Genomic DNA, 25,110 nt, shown 5'->3' on the forward strand with positions numbered 1-25,110 from the left:
GGGCTGTCAGGCATTCGGATCTGCTTAATGTAACGCACACGTCTGGGAACAAGGCTGGAGGATGTGTAATGTACCTTACTCCGTAGCTCGGACGATTTAAGGCTAGATCTCTACAAGTCAGGCTCAGTATAGGCAAACTGGCTAGGACGCTGGGAGCAGCTGGGGCCGGGCAGCCCCAGACACGGGTCTTGCTCCAGGTCCATCCCTCACCTACGCACCTTGGAGCATGCGTCCCTCCAAGCTCGCTCTTTGCAAATGTGTCCTCAGAGCACCAGCAGATGATTTCCTCCCTCTGCCCTTAAATGGGCTGTAGGTTAGGGATGGAGATAGGAGGCGGAGAGAGGCGGTAGGGCAGTTCTGAGGTTTGCTCCCTAAACAGCGGCTCTGGCCGGGCTCCCCCCACGCATGATGTCGGCAGGTCGGGATGGCAGAGCCTGCCCCGAGCCAAGACCTCAGGGAAAAAGATCGCCTCGGCTTTGGTAAGGGAAGATGGTGAAGAAGGTCCCGGTTTGAGGATTGCAAGGAGAAGAATTTTGGACTTCTCCCGGTTTTAGTTCTAGATGAGTCCGTGTTATTTTATTTATTTATTTTTTAATAGTTCTCTCCTCCTGGTGCTGACTCTTTGGAGTTGCACTTCTCGAATTCTTTGCTGTTCCCTGGTTGTCTGAGGCACGTGAACTCTTGGCAGTTGGCCTCCAGCATTAAGTGTCAGCATCCTTTATACTTTATCCTGTTCCTCAACCATCAAACCTGCCCTGTTCTGCCCAAAGCCTTATCCCTGGCCTACTGCTGGGAGATGAGTATTTTCTTCATCTTACCAGTTATTTCTGCACAAGTTTTAAAGGGTGGGCCTCTACAAATATGAGGTGGCGTGACAAAGTTAGTTTTTATTTTTTATTATTATTTTTTTTACAGTTTTATTTCCCTCCCCTGCATGTAGACGTGAAATTTTCCAGTTAATCAGATAAAAACAACTTGTCGGTAGCTCTGACAAGTTTGCTTTTCTGGTTGGCTTTTCTGGATATAGTTGTTAAACGCAACACTGAACCAAAACAACAGTTCTCAGATTTTAGAGACTAATCAAAATCTACTTCAAAAATAGCATGGTTATTGCCCCAGATGTTTTACAGATGAGAGAGAAAGATAAATAAAATAATCATCTCAGCACTTAACTTAGCAAATCAATGAGTATGGAACAGAAAACAGTTTTTCAACCTCACAGAGAAATTTCTTACTGCCAAGCAATATTACTTGAAGCAGAAGTTTTTGAGTGAGATGATGATGATAATGATTGATGATGATGATGATGATGATGATGATGATGATGATGATGATGATGATGATTTTTTTTTTACAGTTTCCATGTGAAGAAACAAGTATATAAACGTTACTCATTTTATACCAGATTTCAACCAAACAGCAAAGATAGAAAATTCTCCCATTTCTCTTTCTCCCTTCAAAGCATCCTGTTCAAATGCAGGTTTTGTTTTTCTCCTGCTCAGCACCTCTAACCAATCTCTTTTGTCTCCTTACATTACATAAGCCTTAATTCTTGAAAACAGAACTTAAATTCCAACTATCATCACACAATGTATCCTGACTTCCCTCCTTGCCTACTAGTAGAGGTACTAGTAGAGGTACTAATGTAGATTACAGAAGGTACTACAAAATGCCAATGCAGAGAGGTCCAATGTAAGTATGTTCAAAACAAAAAGAATTCCTATATAAGAAATCATTCCTACAACTGTATAACAAAGGAAGAAACTTTTTTTTTTTTTTTTTTTTTTCTGTCTTCCCCCCCATCAGGAAGTGGGCTCCACATGAAGGAAAAGCAGATTAGACATTAGACAGATAGAGACAGATTAGATTTACAGACTACAGGGAAACAATCTGGATAAACTGATTAGCCAAATGTAGCTGAAAGACTACACTAATGATATTTACTGTTCTCAGCATGGTGAAGACAAAGAGAAATAATGATCTTTTAATTTAAGCATCCCATTCTGTTGACAAAAGATGTTTCTGCACACATTTAGGTGAGCACCCAAACATAAAAAGATCAAGAGATAGTCAAGTTCCTGCAAATTTCTTGACATACTATTTCAGCAATTGCAAAAAATTATATACTATGGAAGAGTTAAGATGTTAAAGAGCTATCAGTGATAAAGTGACCTGTCCTTTATATATATCTCAATTAAACTAACAAAAAATACATCACTGGATGTTAGGGCATCATGCTTCCTAATTGAAGTATCTTGCCTTCTGGTTTACTACCTGAAGTGATATAACAGCTTAAAAGGTTATGAAAAATGAATTTCCATTTGGTATAAGCCAAGACACATAGTTCTAAAGATACGCAAGAAAAAATTGACCCATGGTCAAAGGTCTAATCCAGACACTTGGAAAAACACTGTGAGCCATCTCTAGGAAAGAGAATATAAGCAAGTTCTTTTGCAGCTGAGTAGTGGTAGGATAGCCACTGCTGCTTTCTTTCTTCAACACATGTACATTGCCATGATATGTTTTAATCCTTGAGTTCAGGAACAATTCTGGGCACTGCTACACAAAGAATGTCTAAGAAAGTGAAATCATAAATATTCACAGAAAGGAAAATAACTTTGAGGACCATCATCTCACTGAGATCTTAGAAGTTGAGATATGAGGGTAATGTTCCTACCAAAATCTCTCCATCATAGAAGAATCTAGCTATCTCCCTAGTAGTTTTCATATTTGCTTAGGTTCAGCAAAGCAGGATTGCTGTCAGGGATGCACTCGAGGATAACAACAGGGATTTGTAAGACCACAGTGATTGTAGAATGACAGTTCAGATGAAATTTGGAAAATGTCTCTAGAAATCATTTAGTCTAAACCCCAAAGTCAAAGCATGGTCAGCTCGAGCAGGGGGACACTATAACTTCTCTGGGCAGCCTGTTCCAACATTTGACCATTTTCACAGTAAAAAACAAACCAAAACAAATAAACAACACTTTTATGTTTAAGTAGATCTTACATTTCAGTTTTTACCAAGTGCCTCCCATCCTGTCACTTAGTAGCACTGAGGAGAGATTGGTTCTGTCTCCTTTACTCCCCCATCAGGTATCTATACGCATGGGTAAAATCTCCCTGAGACATCTCTCCTCCATGCTGAGCAGTCTTAGCTCTTTCAGCCTCTGCTTGTATGACAGATGGTCCTCCTATCTCCTTATCATATTTGTGACCGTTTGCTGCTCTCACTCCAGTTATGTTCATGTCTCTGTTGCACCAGGGAGCCGAGAATCAGATGCCACTCTCCTGACAGGTCTCATCAGTGCTGAGTGGAGGGAAATGATCACCTCCTGCAGTACTAGTTTGCAAACTGCAGTTATCCGGGTTAAATTGTAAAATGTGTATGCAGATTAATGCTGAATTGTACTCCTGCCACTTTAACTTCTGATTGTAAAATAGAAGTTGCTACTACTCTGGTTTGGCTTTGTGGTCATGTTGTCCATGGCTGTAGGATTTGTTAAGCTTAGTTGGAGTCTCAGCGAACTTCCACATTAGATAACAATACAAATCAAAATGAAACAAAAGCCCTGCATCCATGGTTGATCAAAAGGTTGGTACAAGAAAGGGAATTACTCAGAAAAAAAATAAGGTGATTGGAATATCTAAGAGGGATCTAGTACAGGTTCTGTTTTTCCTCTATCCTTCTATCACATGCACTTCTATCCTGCATGTGAGTAGATAAAAGAAAATCAACAAAGCCAGTCTAGGGAGAAGTGACTCCCCTATCGGCCATCATTGCTGAATATTTGCTAAACAGAAAATAAAACAAGGTTGTATCTTTTCATGAACAAAGCCCCAGATCTCTTTGTCTGCATGGAAAACAGCAGTCTAAATCATCAAAGTGTCCTTTCTGGCTTTGAAAGAGAAATCCTCACAAAACCATGTTTTATTTCTATCCTCCCTTCACTAAGACTGAAAATGATCATTGATGTCTTCGTCTTGTTTTCAGTAGAAGAAAAAGATGAAGCAGGTAAATAAAGGCAAGAAAAAATACTGGGGGCCTGGAAAGGAAAAACCAAACCAAACCAAACCAAAACAAAAAAGGTAGCTGAGCCTAGGCCTGATGCTATTTTCCCAGATGCTCAGAAGAGTGTCTTTTGTGTGTTTGTGTTTCAGTCACATTGCAAATACTAACTTGGTGTCAGAGATGTAAATTGAAACTGAGTCATCAATATAGAAAATCTAAGTCTTACCCCTTCGGTGGCAGTGAGGATGTGCATGTTCTTAGGTGTCATTTCTTAAGATATCAAAGGTAGTTCTAACCTATCATGATGAGTGAAGTTAAATAGGAAGTTCACCTGTGATAATACTCAGTTCCATTTCTTTCCTAGGTGACTACTCTTACTCTTAAGATCTCTAAAGAGCATGGGCAAGAGCTAAGCTACGTGGCTACAGATTCAGCGTATCTTGGGAAAGGAATACCTCATTGACATTGAGTTGTACTAGTTACCAGGCCAGCCAAATTCAAAGAAGATATGAAACTGCTCTGTTCCAAAACTAACTTTGTTTTTGAAATTAACTTTAGATTTAAATTAATTTAAAAATAATTTAAATTTATTTATTTAAATTAAATTTGGAAATATTCTCAGTAGAGAATGGAATATTTCTGAATTGCTGCCAGATATATTACAGATTTTCCCTCCATTTCAATTTTACTCAGTTTTGGAAGTTCTTATAAGCACAAAAAATATTGTAAATGAAACTACTAATCAGGACAACTTTTTCTAACACAAAACAAACATGTACATGCAGTGGGTACGAATTTATATTTGAATACTTATGATTGTCATTTATAAAATTAAAATGCTGTGTCAAAAAAACTCCTGCAAGGGTCTATCCTAGTCCTGGTATAATTTTATTATTGATTTGAATTATAGTCTACAGTGCACAACTAGAGGTGTTATGGGTATCAACAAGCTAAAAAAAATGCTAGAAGGATGTGGTGCAGGTTATGAAGTGACAAACTCCGTATAAATTGGAGACACTGTCTTCCCAAATGTGAAACTCACTTGGAAAAAAATATGTCAGTTTTATAAATATTGTACAATGGTAGTTGACTAGTGCCTGAGTAGATCTGTATCTTCAGGTTATACATGTACCTATAGGGTATCAAAGGTTGTATATATAACCTGAAGTTATATATTTATAGCTTGACAATGAACCAACTATTTTACTAGGTATTAAGGAAAAAAAACATGATTATATGTGTGATGAGTATACAATGATTGTTTCTGCATCATAGATGGAGAAGATCTTCCACTGTAGTCAGGACTGGTATAGTCTCATTGTACATGTGTGTTTTATGCCTAGCTTTTAGTGCAGAACATCAGGTAATAAGAAGAGGAAAAAAAAAAAAAAAAAGCAACAGTAACCATCAGAAATCTAAGAAGTATTATCTTATAGAAAGGTGCATACAATTGCAGTTGCCTGTCTCAAAGAGAAGGCTGAGAACCTGAAATTCCTTCTTGCACACCTAAAATATTAAGAGGAGGGGCGTTAACTTTGCTGAGTGTACATTGTGGGAAATACAAAAAAATGTTATTTGCTGCAGCAAATTAGATGAAAGGAAATAATTTCTAATACAGACTAGAGTGACACACTGGAAAAATGTAGCTTGGGAAGACTGTGAAGTGTCCAAGAGTCAGTGATACTAAGCAGCTGTCAGAAATAAAAGGGGTATGATTAACTGTTGATAATGGGTGGAGGGCAACAAATAAATGCTGATGTCTAAATATTGGTAATTATCACAGAACTATGGATCAGAGAAAATCTGCATGTGCAAGGGAAGAGTGCACTACACTTTGCAATTAGGAACATTTTTGGAACAATCTCCCACAGCATTTTCATTTGGGGTCTGAGGGAATATGGGCAGGATCAGCAGGCCATTAGATGTTTGAAAATTGGCTGTAGCATGGGGTCAAAGCACTGCAGTTAACAACTCAATGTCAGTGGACACTCATAAAAGAGAAGAAATTCCCAGGACTTGATACTTGGAATAATTTGGTGTTTTCAGTAATAACCTGGAAGATAAAACAGAATGGCTTGTGTGGCAGACACTAAGTTAGATAGAAGGTAGAAAGAGACAAAAGTAAGGTATTTGATTCCAATAGATTTAAATAAACTTGAAGATTGGGCCAAGATAGAATTTACGCAGTCTGTCAAATAGAAATACAAAGCAGAAAAGATACTTGCATCAGCGTGGTCTGGGAAATGACTGGCTGGAGCCTCCCTTCAAAGGACCTGGGGCTTAAGGTCATCTTTCCCGGGTACTGGGTGTTTAAAGGGAAGCCTGTTGCTGTGGCCAGAGCCTAAGAATAAATAAAATTCTGTAAGCAGCTGGGGTTTCAAAAACAAAACAAAACAAAACAAACAAACAAAAAACCCGCCTCCCACATCTGGGTTTCCAACCAAAATATTAATGAAACAATGACAAAAGCACAGCAGTAGTGTCTGGAGACACTGACACAATGCATACCACCATTTTACAGACTTGGCCTCCTCCAAAAACAGACAGCCCAAGACAAAATTCAAGACATTTCTGCAGGCATGCCCACAGTAGATTCATTTCTTGGAAAACTATGCCCCAGAATCACTCCTAGGATTGAACAGTACTTCAGCTGCTTTTAAGTATTTACAACTCCATAGGAGCTGGCAGAGTTCAGGAAGAAAACTTATTGCCCAGTGCAGCTCTGCAGGATCCCAGGCAAAGGAAAATCTTAACAGTCTCTGCTGTGTAGGAAACTTCATGCTTACAATGCTTTCATTAAAGGTTTTTCTAGCTTAATCAATGGTCAATATATCAGGAGACCTGTGCTGCTTCAAGTGCCAGTTTAGGAAGTAAAATCAGAATTTAAGAGAAGCAGTTAGTATCAGCAGAGTTGGTGAGCAGGTGTAGGAACAGATATGCATGGTGTGCTACAGAGCTTTGACATCTATCTACCACCCTGCTCCTGGAAAACCACTTGAAGCAACTGTTGGTGAGATCTGACTGGGCTCAATCCTGTTTTCTTCCTGGAAGAAGCCCAGAGCCCAGGGAGGACAACATGGATGGGCAAGGTTATGCCTGTCCCCAGTCTCAACTTATTGCCCTGTCCCTTCTCTGCTGTTTCCTAAAAGAGCTTCATGTGAGGAACTAGGTACGCTAATATCTTCCCAACTCCCCAGTACTGGTCGAGGAGTTCCCCCAGTCTTTCTTCATAGAGGTATTCAGCTACACCAGCTATTCAGTGAGCCTGCCAGCACCAGCCCATGCCTAGGTAGCCTGGGGGAATTGCCAGGCTGCAATCACGAGCGCATATCTCTTAAGACTGTGGAATCATAGAATCATAGAAACACAAGGTTGAAAAGGACCTACAAGATAATTTAGTCCAACTGTCCTCCTGTCACCAATGCTATCCACTAAGCTATTAAATAGTGTAGTGGCAGGGGAAAGAGGGACCTATTTATTTCAGCTAGCATGCAGCTCGTGTATGGTGAGGTGGGGAATAGGCTATAGGAAGCTTTCTCTTTACAAGGTAGACACACCAGATTTACTAATCCAGAGGCATGCTAGTCTGGCCATGACCTTCAGTCCTGAGAGCTGTTATGTTGCTGTATGTCAGAAATACCCTACAAAGTGTGTTTTTGTAATTCTAACACAAACAGTCCTGTCCAGGCCTCTGAAGGCTCCTACCTGGGACTCCTGAAGGCTTATAACCTGTAGAAAGACTACACAAACTACAAGTCTCCCTGTTTTCTTCAAGGTTTCCTTTTTTTTTTTTTTTTTTCCCAGCTTTTGCACCCCAGACTTAATTCCTTTACTTCTCTCCCCTGGTGGTGGTTTTGGCTGAATCTTGGGGTATGCATGCACAACATACAGCACAGTTTTTGGTTTGCTTTAGTTTGTATTTTCAGTCCAATTGAAAAGTGTTTCAGACTATCTACCATGGCATCAGCACCAAAGTGATAGTTTTATTTTTAAGCTCAGGATTAAATTAAAAACTGTATATTCTAATTACTTACTCTGAAGTTATCAATGCATACATAAAACCCTCCAGCCCTATCAAATAGTGCTATAGTTTAAACACATATGAAAAACTACATTAGTTAACTAGAGGGTGAAAAAAAAAAATAATAATAATAGTAAAAAACAACAAACAAAGCAACAACACAAAGAGAATATAAGTGTGGCAGTCAAAATCTTACAGATGGAAACCAAAAAATCCAGAGTACCTATCACATGGATGGATAGCAAGTGTTGTCAGCACACCAGAATCATTTGCTTCTGTCTCACAAAATCCAATCTGTCGTGATTCCATCTTGCTGTGAATCTTTCCTTAGTATGCATTTGTACTAAACATTCAAAAAATGTTTAATGCTCTTGCAAGAGCACTGTCACTACTACGTATTGGCTGGTGTCAGGGAGCAGAAGGGAAAGGCTTCTGAAATGTTGTGTTCTGTTGATAGCGAGGCACTACTAAGTGAAGTAAAGACAGTACGACCTATCAAACAAACAAAAACCTTACACAGTACTAGAAACTTCCTTTAGGTTAGTAACAGCAGAAAATGCCCAAGCTTGCTTACTGCTTTGTGACTTGACAGGAACTGAAGCAAGCAACATTTTTATTTTTATTTATTTATTTTTAAGCCCCAGTATTGTACTCACATTGCCTGTTAACTCCTCCCAGGGAGAGAAAGGAGATATTAATAAGACTATGGCAAATCTACAGGAATTTAGATTATACCTAATTATATTACAATTTAGATTATACCAGAGTATACCAACATCACTTGGTACCTCTGGAAGAGCAAGCACAGTTGGTACAGCTTAAATAAAAACTGTGAATGCTTCTACTAGGTGCAGTATAGCAGTTGATTAGAAGGTTTTAGTGAGGGATGGTTCACATAGGGAGACAGAAAAAAAAAAAGATAATTCCCTTGTTTTTTAGCATACAGCTTTTCTGCGATAGTGCATATTGGATAGGCAGGAAAAAAAATCAAAACAATAGCAACAATGGAAATATGGTAAAAGATAAGAGAAAAAGAACTCACATTAGTAAGTGGAAATGAGCAAAATAAAGGTGATCATAAAATATAAATATAAATATAAATATAAATATAAATATATAAATGAAAAGATTCAATTCAGTATTATGGTTAATGTGTGTATATAGACTCAAACTTAGTTATGTAAACATGAGAAAAGAGTATCACAGTCCCCTTTTTAGAAACGAGAGCTGGAAACCAAAAGGCAAAAACAATATTTTAGAAAATCTGACAGTACAAATATTGTGAAAAAAGCTCCAAAGAACAAAGCCTGTATGGCAGGATATCAAAACATGAAAACTTTTGAAGAAAAGTTCATCAGTCTGAAATATAAACAAAAGAAACCAGTAAATGAACAACAGCACGAAATTAACAGGAGGTCAAAGTAACTTAAATCTCAGTCAGTGAGAGAGAATAGAAAGCAAAAACGGCGGGAACCCTGCCCTGTGCCGGCGCAGTCCCCAACCAGGTCGGCTCCCCCGCTATAAAGGGCGCGGCGCGGCAGCGGGCCGCTCACAGCTCGGCTCAGGCAGCAGCAGCAGCAGCATGTCTGGCAGAGGCAAGGGCGGGAAGGGGCTCGGCAAGGGGGGCGCCAAGCGGCACCGCAAGGTGCTGCGCGACAATATCCAGGGCATCACCAAGCCGGCCATCCGGCGCCTGGCGCGGCGCGGCGGCGTCAAGCGCATCTCGGGGCTCATCTACGAGGAGACGCGCGGCGTGCTCAAGGTCTTCCTGGAGAACGTGATCCGCGACGCCGTCACCTACACCGAGCACGCCAAGCGCAAGACGGTCACGGCCATGGACGTGGTCTACGCCCTCAAGCGCCAGGGACGCACCCTCTACGGCTTCGGCGGCTAAAGTGCTCAGGCAGCTGCTTCTCGGACCCTCTCGACACCCCAAAGGCTCTTTTAAGAGCCGCCCACCTTCTCTTCAGAAGAGCTGTGTTGCTTTAAACGTAGTGAAAAGAAGTTTCACTTATCTATACCTTGTTTCTTTAAAGTTCAGTCATACATTGTTTACTAGGCAGCCTTAAGTGAGACGTACTTAAGCACCCAGTTACTAGTTTTGTGTTGTTTCGTGGCTTGATTTCTGTTAAGTCAGATAAGCGAACAAGAGAATGTACTGTGTAACTGATTTCCCCTTCGGCAGTGTAACGGGAATTTTAAGGTTAGGATTGGCTTATTTCCCGAAAGATAAAATAAAATAGGCCGGATATCAGAAGTGAACCCCCCTTAATTTACTACTCCAGGCTGGAGCTGTTGGATCAGCCCGGGGGCAGGTCTGCGTCGCCCAGCAGGGGCCTCCTCTGCAGGGCTGTTCTCAAACGCTGAGTAAACAAAGAGCGGATGTAGGCAGCTATTTATATTTAAATCACGTTGTTCCCTGTGCTGCCTTACAGCAAAAGGAAGTGTGCTGAGGGAGAGGGGTGCTGGAGGAGGGGGAGGGGACATGCCCACAGCTGCTCGTCCCCTGAACACCTCATAAGCACGCAAATACTGGAATGACCCCAAGTGTCCGAACGTATTTTTTCAGAAATCATCTCAAACGATCTGTATGTGAAGTGTATTAAAACTTGTACCGTCTCTTCTTTCAATGCGGAGCTGTTGAAGCCTGAGCAGTTCCGTGCATCCACTTTTCATCAGCGCTCTTCATTTCGCTCAAAAACCCGTCCCCGTTTCAGGATCCCTCCCGGCTGGGGAACGTAGCACAGAAATAAGCGTGCTTATTATAGCATGATTTATAGTACCCTCTATACTAAAAGAAATTCTGTGTTCAAAACCTCATTCCTTGGATTAGAGCATTTTACAGTTCATATCAGTTGGAAAGCATCTAGCACACACGATGCGGTATTAATTTGTACTTCTCAAGGACTAAGTTCTCTTAATGAAAGGATCTGTTGTAAGGGTTCCTGTTGAGAAAAATCTGGAGCACGCTTTATGTTCAGAGCTCGGGTGCAAGTGAGTTGAAAGAAAAGGAACGCGAACGTACCATGTGGTTGGGAAAGCGTAACAACGTCTTTCCCGCAGACCTCTGCAAGTCTCCATTTTGGAGATACAACGTGGAGATCTTCATCCCTAAGGAACAGACGCGGCCGAAAGCAACAGCGGCGACTCCGAGGAGGGGGAGGGCAGGCATAGCTGGCCGGTTAGCGAAGAGGCGCGCTTTCGAGGCGGGCTTTTTGAATTTGAAAGCACCCAATGAATCCGCAGTATTCCTGCCAGCCAATCGAGGAGCGGGGCACGCTATAAGAGCGGCCGCGGAGCCGCAGCTCGCCCATCGCACGGCTCCCCTTGGAAGCGGCGGCTCGGCAATCGGCAGGCGATGGCGCGCACAAAGCAGACGGCGCGTAAGTCGACGGGCGGGAAGGCGCCCCGCAAGCAGCTGGCCACCAAGGCGGCCCGCAAGAGCGCGCCGGCCACGGGCGGCGTGAAGAAGCCGCACCGCTACCGGCCCGGCACGGTGGCGCTGCGCGAGATCCGCCGCTACCAGAAGTCGACGGAGCTGCTGATCCGCAAGCTGCCCTTCCAGCGGCTGGTGCGCGAGATCGCGCAGGACTTCAAGACCGACCTGCGCTTCCAGAGCTCGGCCGTGATGGCGCTGCAGGAGGCGAGCGAGGCCTACCTGGTGGGGCTCTTCGAGGACACCAACCTGTGCGCCATCCACGCCAAGCGCGTCACCATCATGCCCAAGGACATCCAGCTCGCCCGCCGCATCCGCGGGGAGCGCGCCTGAGGCTCCTGACCCAGCCTCCCGGTCCTTGGTCCTCAACTTCATCCCTGCACCCTAAAGGCTCTTTTAAGAGCCACCACTTCACCACTCGAGAGAGCTGAGACACTGCCATACCCGATATTTGAATACGTGACAGTCTTTGAGCTCTTTCACGGTATTGTACATTTTAGACTGTTTCATAAGTACTATTAAACCTTGCTTTTTTTTTAGTTTCCCCTCCCTGTGCTCTGCAGTTTATTATCAATAGTCCCGAGGAAAAAAAAGTTTGTAAATGTTTCTCAGGAGTATCCTACTGGGTTTTTAAGTAAATGGTGGTATGTGCTGTTTTAGTTGAGGGGCTTGGAAATACATTTGTTCGGCTACACTGAATTAGAAATTGTGAGAAAATCAGCAAATGAGATATTCATTAAGCATGGTGAGAGCTATACCGTTCATTTAAAACAAACAAACAAAAAAAGATTGGCAGTATTATTGGCCCCTGCACGGGTTACTACAGTTAAGGGACATAGAAGGCAAGGTCAGTGTTAGTATATCGAAGATTAACATAACACTTTTTTTTTTTAAATTTTATTAATGTAATTGATACAAATGTACTGAGTCACTACTTACAAGAGGGTATAGTGTAAGACTTAAGACTTTATAAGGTATGTAAGAGTCCTACTTCCTTGTGCATCACGTGAATAAAATAAAAACACTAGTTAAGAAATCCTTATGTTAGGGATAATAGGAAACTGAAGCAAGTGAATTTATTTGCTCTTTTGTATTCTCAGTGTTGTTTGCCTGACTTGGAGAAATCCGGCTGGAGCACTGTTAAGCAGTGAGGCTGGGAAAAACAAGCTAGAAGCTGGAGGAGAATCTGGAGGATGCTCCTGGGAAAGGTTGCTGTCTCCCCCATCCGTCCCTCCCCCACCGCTCCGTTCTCCTCGCCCATGTCTCCCAACCCCCTCCCTCCCCCTGCCCTTCTCAAAGAGGAAGCACTGGCACAGGAGGAATATTTGTGGTTTTCATTCGGACCAAAAGATCTAGGGGAGGGGAAGCAGCTGCCAAGCCCTTGAGGCTTTGTTAGAGGCTTGTAGGAAACATCTTTGCATGGCTTTGAGAACTGAGGACAAGAGTTTGTATTTGATTCTAAAAAGAAGGTAGAGTCAGAAGAGAAATACAATGTGAGATCAACGTTTACTAGAATTTAGTTTGTTAGTGCAAGATTTTTGTAGGCAGGAAATTACAGTTGGCCTCTAGCTCACTTTCATTTTCCAGTTTATCTTGTCTAGTCTTGCAGTCTCTATCTGTTCAACATCTCAGAATAGTCACCATTTATTTTCATTCACAAATAAAACATTCAGATTACTGTGATTTTGATTCTTATGGCATCTTTTCCTCTGCCCTTGATCATACAGTCTGGCCTATCGAATATGCTGCTTTAAATGTTATCATCCAAACTGGTCTGAAATGAAATTGAACTATTTGAGGACGGCATCTGGGGAAACCTGCACTAAGTTTCACAGGGCGTTTCAGAAACACTACACAGGAGGTAAAACATGCTCAATACAGGAAATATTCTTAACGTTATTTTAGATATGAAAGGGACGGGGACTAGAAAACAGCAATTTTTTTTTTTTTCTGTGAAGGTCACATGTAGGGTAGCAATACATACATACAGACGTACATATTTTATATGTAGACATGAATGTCCATACACACACACACACACACATATATATATATGTATACTTTTCCTTCACACAGTATCTATCATCTTTCTTTCCAAATTCCCTCTGTCTCAGAATGACCTGGATTTATCTTTTTCTTTTTTTTTTTTCTTTTTCTTCTCTGTGGTTCTGATCAGTTCTGCTGTATTGATAAAAGAAGTGAAAGAAGAAACTACTCTGTTTGCACAATAACACTTGCACAATAAGGGGTGAAAATTTGATTAAATGGAACTGCTTAAGCTAGAGTAATATATAGACTGTGCCCATAAGTGTAATTTAAAAGGAATTATTAACTATGTATCTGACTATACTCTAAGACTTTGGACAACAGGCTACATACTGTTTGTTCTTCTTGTTCCATGTTTGCAAGAGATTCGTTGCTGAAATGACTTAAGTTTGTAGCCAAGTACCACTTTGAGGTTAGAAAAGGTTAAAATGTCAAAGCAGGCAGCCTTGTTATGTATGAAATTAAATGAAGGGGAAGATAAAAGAGGGGAATAAAAATTACCTTGCTGCCTATGTACAGTGCCATGCTTGATCACAGAGTGGAGCCTGCATTGATAGTAGTCCATGGAGCTAATTGCTACAGCGAATGGGAAAATTTTTCATCATGACTGATGATTAGTTAATCTAATCCCAGGTCATGTATCTGCAGTATCTATCAAAACTGACCCAAAACGAATAGCTATGATGAGTTACAAAAGACAAAACTTGAAATAAAACAGTGCAGCATTTTTGTATTTATTTATATATTTTTTTCTTCTGCCCAGTGAATATAAAATATGTTCTATAACAACCAAAATACAAGAAAGAAGTCAGGCTATGATTTTGACCCCTGATTTTTGAGAGAACGTGAAACTTCCAAATTATAAATTAAATATTACTTCTCACTTCATAATGTTACAATAATGAGAAATGTTTGTTATGACATACCATAAAACCTCAATTCCAAAACCTGCCAATATTTTTTTTCTGTATCCTTTGAGTTTCTTTTACTTTGACTCAAAATGACATTAGAAATGTTATTACATTATTTACATGTAAATAGGGGTGAAATCTGTGGTTTATATATATGTATATATACACACACACATATATCCTATTCTTAAGAAGTAAAAATCAAAAAACGGAGTAGCTCCTTTGTCCATTTCCTTTATGATTTGGTAACTTTTAATCTCTTTACTTCCTTTACAACCTAATCTCAAAATAAGGACAAAAAGATAAATGTGTTAGGCGAATTATTTTATTTGATTTATTTATTAATTGGGGGGAGGGGAGATAGGGGGAAGCACAAGAAGGAAATCCACAACCTCATTCTGGGATGATTACTACAGTCAATGTATGTTGCCATCTCCTTTTCTCATTTCTCGTTATCTCTGAGTGTTCTCTGGGACTGTAAGGCATAGCAAGTTATGTCTTAAGAATACTCTAAGTGCAACAGGTGACTGCTCTGACAGGGTAGCACTCTTTGCTGCTAGCCCATGTTCAGTGCCATCCCAGGTTTAGTGTCATACCCCAGGTAATGAACTGGTAGCTTTCACAACTAAGGGAGAAGGAGAAGATGTTTTTCAAATTAACAGGAGAAATTCCTATTTCTCTGTTACAAATCCAAAGCCTCATATAAGACCTCTGAATGTATCAGTGAAGATTTGTGCAAAGGGAAGTGGGAGATGTTCTTACCTGAGAAAGCCGTGTATACATACATCTATACTACCACAGCCTGCTATTTAATCCTAGAATTCTAATACTGCTCAGTATTTTTCCCCAACTGCTTAAGAGTGCCTATCTTTTCATTAATACATATGGAAGCCCAAGTTCAAACAGATTATATATGTTGATTATTGGAAAAAAAAAAAAAAAAGTCTTCACTCTTAATATTTTTATAAATCTCTTAATAAAACAGAAATCGTCAGCAACTCAAAATACTTGGGAAATACATGAAATATCTTTATACAGGCACTAAGTTAACAAGAATCTGGAGGGCAGGGGTCTCAAACACAGTGCAGCAGTTTGGAAAAAGACCAAATATTTCAAGTTACTATTTCTAAAAACTACTTAAGAACAGTGCTACAGCTCTTTTTATTGTGCATGGAGTGGCTCTTAAAAGAGCCTTTGGGTCTGAGTGCAGCCTCCTCTGCCGCAGCAAAAGAGGTGGAAGGGCTGAGTCAGGAGCCTCAGGCGCGCTCCCCGCGGATGCGGCGGGCGAGCTGGATGTCCTTGGGCATGATGGTGACGCGCTTGGCGTGGATGGCGCACAGGTTGGTGTCCTCGAAGAGCCCCACCAGGTAGGCCTCGCTCGCCTCCTGCAGCGCCATCACGGCCGAGCTCTGGAAGCGCAGGTCGGTCTTGAAGTCCTGCGCGATCTCGCGCACCAGCCGCTGGAAGGGCAGCTTGCGGATCAGCAGCTCCGTCGACTTCTGGTAGCGGCGGATCTCGCGCAGCGCCACCGTGCCGGGCCGGTAGCGGTGCGGCTTCTTCACGCCGCCCGTGGCCGGCGCGCTCTTGCGGGCCGCCTTGGTGGCCAGCTGCTTGCGGGGCGCCTTCCCGCCCGTCGACTTACGCGCCGTCTGCTTTGTGCGCGCCATCGCCTAACAGTCACCGAGCAGGCTCTGCGAGCAGGGCACCGCAGTTGCCTGCGGAGCCTCGCTATTTATAGAGCCGGCCCATCGCTGATTGGTCGAGAGGAGCGCTATCCTCATTGGGTACCTTGAGATCCCGGCCCGGGCTCAAGGAAGGCGGATGCGCCGCTGCCTGCCCCTCTCCCCCCTCCTCCTTCTCCCCCCGTCCCGGCGCACTCCGTGTTCGAACCGGGGTGGGGGAGGGGGGAGGGGGTCGGAGGGGCTGCATTTCAGACACAGCGCTGACATCGCTTTTGCTTCTCTGGCTTTCCCTCTCTCCCGGGTTCCTGACAGATTAAGAGCCGTGTGGAGGCTCGAAGAAGATGCAGTTTTATATAAATTAGCTTAATAGTTTCTTTTGGTGATCTGATTACAGAATAATAATAATAATAATCATCATCATACTACTACTACTATTATTTTATACATCCCCCCCTCTTGCAGTAACAGGCACACTAACCTTACAGCCTCGAAGAAAAATCCCCTAGTTTCCCAGAGACAAATGCCTAGGAAATCCTATACTTACCACAGCTACAAATTTTCATTATGTTACGAGCTGTACCAATGAAGATAAGTCTTTTCAGTTACTTTTCTTACGTCATTTACTTGTTGCTAAAGGAAGTCAACATGAGAGATCATAAGCATTGTCAGCTAAATTCTTGACTGAGAAATTTTAGACAAGGGTCATTCTGGTGTAATGAAAAGCACTTTGGAATAGACTGATTTCTTTTGGCTCTACTCCACTGGTGAGAACTTAATCTGTAAGAAACAGAGAAATGACCACGAGCATCTACTGACAGCCATTTGAGTCGACTTTTGTAACCAGTATTTTTATATAAGTATAAAAGATTTTTATTTATTTATTTATTTTACATTTGATCTTCATCTATGATGAAATGAAGAAAACATTAATACTTCCTTGAAAACTGAGTTGGGAGGGACAACTGCATAATGACAGGAGCCTATGGACAATTCTCCTTTTGATAAAATAATGGATGGGGATTATTTTTTATTAAGATGTGTTGCCAGGTGCATGAGGGGGAAAACTGTAAATATATATATATATATTTTTCCAAAAATCTGCATTAAATACTACACGTGAAAAGGACTTTTTAAAATATTTAACATAGAACTGAAACCAGATTACAGTTAAGAAAATTTATTTAGAAAAGTTATGAGAAAAGAAACATTCATATGGGAGGAACTTCCATCTTTTCTTCCATTAGCTTCCCTTTTCCTGTAAATGCAGATAACCTATACTTACATATAAAACATTTTAAGGAATAATACATCGAATAGTATTCCAGGTTACACATAGGTCTGTGAAAATGAAAAAAAAATGTGATTAGGAAATCATTGGTCTCATTAGCACACTAAATTTTGGCAGCGTGCTCAGCAATCACAGGGGAATTAATAAGGCTTTCACAGAGTATAAGCAGCTTTGCCATTAACGTTGGGAAATGGATGAAACTGCCATTACCGTAAGTTCTTCAGAAACAGTAACTGTCAATACAAAGAAAAGCTCCAGTAAGCAGTAACTTTAACACACAACTCTTTCAAAGAACACATGCAATGTCACAGCTCTTCTGAAGAGAAAGTGGGCGGCTCTTAAAAGAGCCTTTGGGGTGTCGAGAGGGTCCGAGAAGCAGCTGCCTGCGCGCTTTAGCCGCCGAAGCCGTAGAGGGTGCGTCCCTGGCGCTTGAGGGCGTAGACCACGTCCATGGCCGTGACCGTCTTGCGCTTGGCGTGCTCGGTGTAGGTGACGGCGTCGCGGATCACGTTCTCCAGGAAGACCTTGAGCACGCCGCGCGTCTCCTCGTAGATGAGCCCCGAGATGCGCTTGACGCCGCCGCGCCGCGCCAGGCGCCGGATGGCCGGCTTGGTGATGCCCTGGATGTTGTCGCGCAGCACCTTGCGGTGCCGCTTGGCGCCCCCCTTGCCGAGCCCCTTCCCGCCCTTGCCTCTGCCAGACATGGTGCTGCTGCTGCTGCCTGAGCCGAGCTGTGAGCGGCCCGCTGCCGCGCCGCGCCCTTTATAGCGGGGGAGCCGACCTGGTTGGGGACTGCGCCGGTACAGGGCGGGGCCTGGGGCTCGCTCCCGCCGAATGTTCCCGCCGGTGGTTTAGCGAGCCCCAATCGCACAAAAATTCGTGAGACTTGTGAAATGTATCGGGTAAGATATACCTGTAGAAGCTTTTCTTTTTCCTCTTCCCGCCCCCCCAAGTCTGCTACATCACGCTGAGTTGGAACTAAAATCTCGATCATATAAGGGTATCCTGGTTACTGCAACTTTGAAATTTCTCTTTCAATTGTAATTTTTATTTTAAAATATGGGTACGTAGTTTGTATTGCAATTGAACCTTTTCGACTAATTTTCCAGTAGCATTGATTCTTATATATGGATGTAGTGTTTAAAAAAGCTGCTCCTCATTTTTTAATGGTGTCTTGCAGCAAAATCTGTCCAATAGCATTTCTAAGAATTTTTTCCTCCTCCTTGAATGATCTCTATTTCCTGCCTTTTCTGAGCGTTCCTTCAATGAAAGTCTAACAACAAAAATGTACATTAAACGAGAGAGTTTAATCTTTATTTACTGCATTTTAGTTTCTTTTTTATGACTAAATGTGTTCTTTGGAGAAATAGTTGAATAATATTTTCCATTCCTATGGTAGTACAAACACATATTTAGATATTTTTTTAAAGAGGCTGAAAGATTAAAGATCTAAAAAACAAGTTGTTTTTATACTTCGAGGGAGTGTATTTACTTCCTACTTTGCTTTCTTTTGGAGTGGAAAATCTGCTGCGGTATTACTGTTGCAAGCAGTATTTATCAAAGATCTCGGCGACCGACATTAAGTAGCTGGCTTTCAAGCTAAAAAGGATCACAAATGAAAAAAATGTTTCCATTATTGAGTGTTTGCTGCCCTCTCATGGACATTTTTTATTCCCCCCTCCTTTCAAGCTGAAAGGCTTCATATAATGTATCCTCCCATAAAGATATCACAAAACATTGATCTATGAAAAATATGCATTTTCGGCCTGTGATTTTACGTGTTCCTTCCCACCACCTCCGCCCCCATTCTCTCTCATTGCACAGCTTTTTGTTTGACGGTACCCAGTCAAATTCCACTCCTTTTTAACCAGGTGTAGGTGGCTGGAGAATCGCATTGGACCCAGTCTCATCGAGTCAGTACCAGCAGTCGGGTGAAACCCTCTAAAATTAATTGGTGTGACACCCGACAGCCTTCATTTATGGTAACCACGAGAGCATGTTAGGCGCACACCTACACTGCAAAGGCACACGCATCTCCGCTCAGGAATTTGAGTTATCAGGATGCAGGGACGCGGCCCAAGAATCTTAGAAAAAAAGGAAAAAAAAGAACGTGATGTGTATGTGGGTTTCTACGTTATGTAGGGGAAGAGGCAATTTCAAATAAGGGCCAAAATGTCAGCTGTATTCTAGGTAGACATGCAGAAGAAGCATAAGAGAAATGTTTCAAGAAAATGTATTTATTTTAAGACACCTTCCACAACCACAAATCGGGAAGGGTCTATTTTGTATTCATTACGTTTTAGCACAAGGACTTAGGACGTCCATTATTTATTTATTTATTTATTTATTTCAGCAACACAGTAATCAGGTCTCAATTTCTTCTCTAAATTGCAGGGACCCCGTTTTGGGTTAATCACTTCGGATTTACGAGCTACTGACTTGAGATCAACCGTTTTTGTTGAGAGCTGAACAGATAATTATACGAAATTCTTCCTTCTGCTGGGGAAACAGTGATACCAGAGCCATGACTAGAAGCGAGGAAAGAGCTTTCCCGTCCCTTTTCCTTTCTCCTGCCACCAAGCACAGAGACACAGCTAAGGAGAGGGAAAGCATCCCTTGAATGCAGTGAAGGCGGCGGGAGGAGGGTACGGTCAAATCGCCGGGAAGAGGCGGGGGCAGCGAGGTTGGGGGGCAGGCGGGGGACGCTTCGGGCCCCCGCGGGTTCCTACAGTGCCCGTAGCCGCCTCCCCTGGCGAAACGAGCCCCTAGATCCAGGCCAGCAGCTCTAAGGGACAAAGACCGGAGAGCGGGGACGCGGGCAGCTTTAGGGGCGGCGAGGGACACCCCAGTGCCGCCGGCAGTCCCCTCACCCTACGACTTCCAGGGGAGGCAGATATAGACTGGGAGTGAAAAAGCCCTCAGCTGTGAAGCAGGCTCATACCAGGAAGCTCATAAACCTCTTCCTCTGCGGGAAGAACGTAAAACCCCGCCCGTCGGATTAGAGACGGGGCGTCTGTTTAACCCGAAAACTCCCGTGCACCAGCAAAGCCCGAGAGGCGCAGCCAATCTACGCGCAGCGCGGGCTTTTCGAAATGGGCACAGCTCCGGGGGCGCGGGCGGGAACGGCCTCGAGCGCGCCCCCCGCACCCCCTCCCACCCTCCCGGCGCAACTCCCGGGCTGACAAGGGACAGAGCAGTGCCTGCGAGAGCTGCCTCCCGCCACGGACTGGGGCGGTGAGCGCTGCCCGAAGCACAGCGGGTCCGGGATCGTACCCGGGGGGCGCCCCGCAGCTGCCCTGGAGCTTTTTCGCACCGCGCCCGCGCTGTCGGGCTGCAGCGAGCGGTACCGCGCTCTGCCGGAGCCGCCCGCGGAGAACAAGGACGCGGAAGCAGCTGTGTGCACCGTTATCTGAGGGACTGCCAGCAGCAGTAGTGCCGGAGTGCGGAAGTTACACCAAGAACCACATAAAATAGTAAGAAACAGTGTTTCAGCTCTTTTCATGAAAGGTTGGGTGGCTCTTAAAAGAGCCGTTGGGGGTTGTCTGCAAGGCAGACGGGAGTTTTTCAGGACCATTTACTTCTTCTTAGGCGCCGCCTTCTTTGCCTTAGCTGCCTTTGGCTTGGCCGTCTTGGGCTTGGCAGCTTTGGGCTTCACCGCCTTTGCCTTGGCCGGGCTCTTCGCTGCCACTGCCTTTTTGGGTTTGGCAGCCTTGGTCACCTTCTTGGGGCTCTTCGCCGCCTTCTTGGTGGTGGTAGCAGCCGCCGGCTTCTTGACTTTCTTGGGGCTCTTCTTCACCGCTGCCTTTTTGGGCTTCTTGGCGGCGCTGGCAGGCTTCTTGGCCGCTGGCTTCTTGGGCTTGGCCGCGGCCACCCGCTTCTTGGGCGCCTTCTCCTTCACCTCGCCGGGCTTCTTGCTGAGGCGGAAGGAGCCGGAGGCGCCGGTGCCCTTGGTCTGCACCAGGGTGCCCTTGCTGACGAGGCTCTTGAGCCCCAGCTTGATGCGGCTGTTACTCTTTTCCACATCGTATCCGCCAGCAGCCAGCGCCTTCTTGAGCGCGGCGAGGGAGAGCCCCTTGCGCTCCTTAGAAGCAGACACAGCCTTGGTGATCAGCTCGGTAACGCTGGGGCCCGCGGGCTTTCGCGCCTTGGAGCCGCCCGCCGCCTTCTTCGGCTTCTTGGCGGGGGTTGCCTTGGCCGGAGCCGGAGGAGCGGCGGCCACATCGGGAGAAGCGACGGGAGCGGTCTCAGCCATGGCGCCTCCTGCGGAGCCGGCAGAACAATGGCGCGGCCGCCGCCGCCGCCCCTTTTATAGCAGCGCCGCGCGCGCTGATTGGTGCGGCCCGGCCCGGCCCGGCCCCGCCGCGCTCCTGCATCGCCCCCAGGCGCCTTCGCCTCCCAAACTCGCCGTCCCTGCTCCGTGCCGGCAGGGAGTGGGGCGCGGGCGCTGCCGGCGTTTCCCGCTGGCAGGAGGAAAAACGAGCGACCTGCGACCCGAGAAGCCCCGCGGCGCGGGGCCGTTCCTACGCAGGGACAGGGAAACTTTGGCTTTGTCTTTTAGATTAAAACCCACCCATCCCCGAGCTGGCACAGCCCGCGGGCATACTGCGGTCTGGGAGGTCCTCTCCAGAGCAGGGCCAACACCGGAGTGGTTCCAAGGGCTGGAAACCGCGCAGAGCGGCGGTAACCCCGAGGAAGTAACGCAGCGGGGCCCCCCGTGAGGATTCGGGAGCTCAGCGTCCCTCCGGCCGCCCCCACGTCTGGCAGAAGCCGTCGCTTCAGCAGCGTGTGGGAAAGCCGGCATTACTTTGCGCCTGTCTGGGTGTAAAATGGAGCAAAGCACCGCCGCACCTCTCTGTGCGGGCTGATGTTCCTGGGAATATGCTTTCGATACACCCGTCGGAAAGCTGCTTCCGTCTGCTGACTTTGGGAGTCAGCATACTTACTACGGCAGTACACTGTCTTTTAATCTTAAAATATAAGAAGTATGTCCTGTGTATCGCAAATTATTAACATTCCTTGAGAAGCAGAATCTGGGGCGTAGTGAAAATTTGACCTGAGCGGTGAGGTAAAGCTGCAAACCCCGTCCTTGGTGAGTGCGACCAGGACCCTTTATTATGCAGGACTGATTTCTCTGTTCTAATGAGGGAATGTTGATGGTATTGCTCGGCTGACAGCATCAGATGACTCGCCGCTTTGATCTTTTTAGAAGAAAGATAGCTTTTTACACCGTTTCAAGAAGTCTCTTTCTCCTCGACAGTGGCAGCTCCATATCCAAACACACAAATAAACCAACAGAAAAAAACCAACGAATTCTTGGTTTCTGCCTTCAAGCCTTCAAGAAATTCCCTACCTTTATAATTATAATAATTATTTTTAATATGAAACATTTAACAGTCTGGCTGCAATAACATTGTATCACACAATAGATAGTAGGCTATCATCAGCCACTCAAAACAGCAGAGCAGATCTGTCCAGGGCTACAAGAAATTTTAACAAGGTAAATCAAATGACTGTACAGCGTAGAATTCCAGAAGCCCGGGACTGGGAAAATATACAAACACATTGTCTTGAGTGTCCACGTTACATTAGGGAAATATCATATTCTTTCCTATTTACACGTGTTTATGTGAAACTGAATGTCTCTAAGAAATAACAGGAACTATATCCTGACAGTAACTCCTGCTAAATGAAAGAAGATGGAAATATCACATGACCCCTCTGAACATTTTTTAATAATTGTGTTTTATTAAAGTCACTCAAAAAGCAAATCATGTGAAATCTTTACATTAAAGTATGGACTTGAATTATTCAGTAATTTAACACACATTTTTTATTTTTCTCTATTTGGAGGTGAAATGAATGAAGAAATACATGGCTATGTGAGGTGTCCCAGAGAATGCAGATCAGCCTGTAAGACAAAGGTAAATATGTCTTCTGAAAGATCTGTCTGTGATAACAAGCAAGACAGAAATGCTAGGTATGAGTTTGCAGTATTGTGTATTGTATGAACACAGAAACTAAAAAAAAATAATTGTATCTGGTGGTTATTTATTAAAATTCAGGGAATTAAGATCCTCAGGGACATTACTGAAGACTGTCTTGCAAGCAGTTCTGACACTCGGAGGAAAAGATTTTTCTAAACTAGTAGCAGTGACCTCATTGTAACAATGAACGTAGGTATGAAGTCCTCACAGAGATAGAGGAGCTAAGCACTCTCTAGTTCATTAACATTTGCACATGTGTGTTTTTTGTTCTTGCTCACTTTCTTGCTTTCTTTCTGTTCAAGCTTATTACATTAAATGGCTTTCTGTCAACTCTCTGGACTTGTACAGTAAGCAATATTGTCATCCTTATCAGTCTGAAAGATTCTTAATAAACTTCACCGTAAATTGTGGCTTCTGCAATGATGAGGCTCTTGGCTTATAAGTATGTCAGTCTTATTTGATTCTTTTGTCAAATTCCTGGATATTGGCTGCAGTTCAAGGCGGGATATGCATTAGAAAATGTTCCAAAGAGCCTGTATTCTACATTTGAGGAAATTTCAAAATCACATTGTTCTTCAAACAACAGGACTTGCCTTATCACCAGGAAATATTATTATTTATAAATCACAGAAATGCCATTAAAATACAGATGAAACCTACTTCCCTGTCTTCCAGCCTTTTTCACTATCACTCTCAGAGGACTGAAACATTGCTACTGAGGAAACAGAAGCCGCATGCTGCTCCAGTGGACTGGAACTTTTAATTTTTCTTTTTCTCCTGTGTGGAGCAAACACAGTTTATGATAAAGCAATAGACCAAATACCTGCAGCTGAAGCGGACTCAGCATCACAAGAGAGGAAATGATAATAAGGAACAATTTTTGCTTAGTCAACAGTATAGGTCTAGAAATAAGGATTTTTAGATTAATAGAAATTAGGATGGGCTAGAAAGTATTGTTTTTCAGTTCTCAAATTCCCAAAGATGACTGAAGAATGAGGTGACTTAGAGCACTTTTTAAAATATCAGATTAGAACTCCATCCAGAATTGCAGAGTTAGGACATGAATGGGGCCATCTTGCCCACAGGCAGCTAGCAGTTATTGCCCTTTGGAAACTCCAGTTATGACACAAGCAAAGTTTGAGTATAGTAGAGGAAAGCCAGGATGCTTGGGAAAACCCTAATGTACTTGGAATGTCTTTTATTTCCCCAGAAGTGGCAAAAGCAGTATGTGGAGTTCCCCAACACCACTGATACCAATAAGCCTAATTCCTTCTATGGTATAATTGGTCAAGCTCCTTTGCAGCCTACCGCAGCCCAAGCCTAGGTATTTCTACACTAAAAGGAGTGCCTCTCTGGTTCAATGCCAGAATGGTTCACTGCTCTAGGTTAACTATTTAGTAAACAAACAAACAAATTAATAAATGTAATTGCAACATAAAAACTTAAAAAGACTTTATTTTTCTATTATATTAACATAAAATGTCATTTGGATCTTCTGCTAAGTCTCTGCTCTACAGAGACTGAAATTTGTCCTATAATTCTTAAAGCTCCTCTTCTCCTTTAACACCGTGATTGATGAAACCTTAAAATTATCATTTGCATTATAGAACTATTTACTTAAATTCTAGTAACCACAACTATGAGACCTGATATTGGAATTTCGGAAAGCTTTCAAGAGAGCTTCCATCCAGTTCTTGAAGCTTAAAATTCATGAATAATCCCCCAAAATT

At 43.5% G+C, this 25,110-nt stretch overlaps 5 protein-coding genes across 5 annotated transcripts; 2 read left to right on the top strand and 3 right to left on the bottom strand.

Moving 5' to 3' along the window:
* Positions 1-9,615: 9,615 nt before the first annotated feature.
* On the top strand, positions 9,616-9,927 carry LOC311222153 (histone H4; the record flags this gene model as incomplete). Its single annotated transcript, XM_084306289.1, has 1 exon — positions 9,616-9,927. One exon carries the CDS (start codon positions 9,616-9,618, stop codon positions 9,925-9,927), a length of 312 nt encoding a protein of 103 aa, XP_084162415.1.
* A 1,464-nt stretch (positions 9,928-11,391) lies between these two features.
* On the top strand, positions 11,392-11,802 carry LOC311219504 (histone H3.2; the record flags this gene model as incomplete). Its single annotated transcript, XM_084302652.1, has 1 exon — positions 11,392-11,802. One exon carries the CDS (start codon positions 11,392-11,394, stop codon positions 11,800-11,802), a length of 411 nt encoding a protein of 136 aa, XP_084158778.1.
* A 3,880-nt stretch (positions 11,803-15,682) lies between these two features.
* Positions 15,683-16,093, bottom strand: LOC311212482 (histone H3.2; the record flags this gene model as incomplete). Its single annotated transcript, XM_084291872.1, has 1 exon — positions 15,683-16,093. The coding sequence occupies one exon, from the start codon at positions 16,091-16,093 to the stop codon at positions 15,683-15,685; it is 411 nt and encodes a 136-aa protein (XP_084147998.1).
* Positions 16,094-17,385: 1,292 nt separating this feature from the next.
* Positions 17,386-18,100, bottom strand: LOC311222150 (histone H4; the record flags this gene model as incomplete). Its single annotated transcript, XM_084306286.1, has 1 exon — positions 17,386-18,100. The coding sequence occupies one exon, from the start codon at positions 18,098-18,100 to the stop codon at positions 17,789-17,791; it is 312 nt and encodes a 103-aa protein (XP_084162412.1). The 3' UTR covers positions 17,386-17,788.
* A 2,870-nt stretch (positions 18,101-20,970) lies between these two features.
* On the bottom strand, positions 20,971-21,648 carry LOC311209287 (histone H1.03; the record flags this gene model as incomplete). The annotated part of the gene is made up of 1 exon (XM_084286551.1): positions 20,971-21,648. One exon carries the CDS (start codon positions 21,646-21,648, stop codon positions 20,971-20,973), a length of 678 nt encoding a protein of 225 aa, XP_084142677.1.
* Positions 21,649-25,110: the final 3,462 nt, after the last annotated feature.

This window comes from Netta rufina (genome assembly GCF_964035555.1).
Source record: "Netta rufina genome assembly, chromosome: 1".
Classification (NCBI taxonomy): Eukaryota; Metazoa; Chordata; class Aves; order Anseriformes; family Anatidae; genus Netta; species Netta rufina.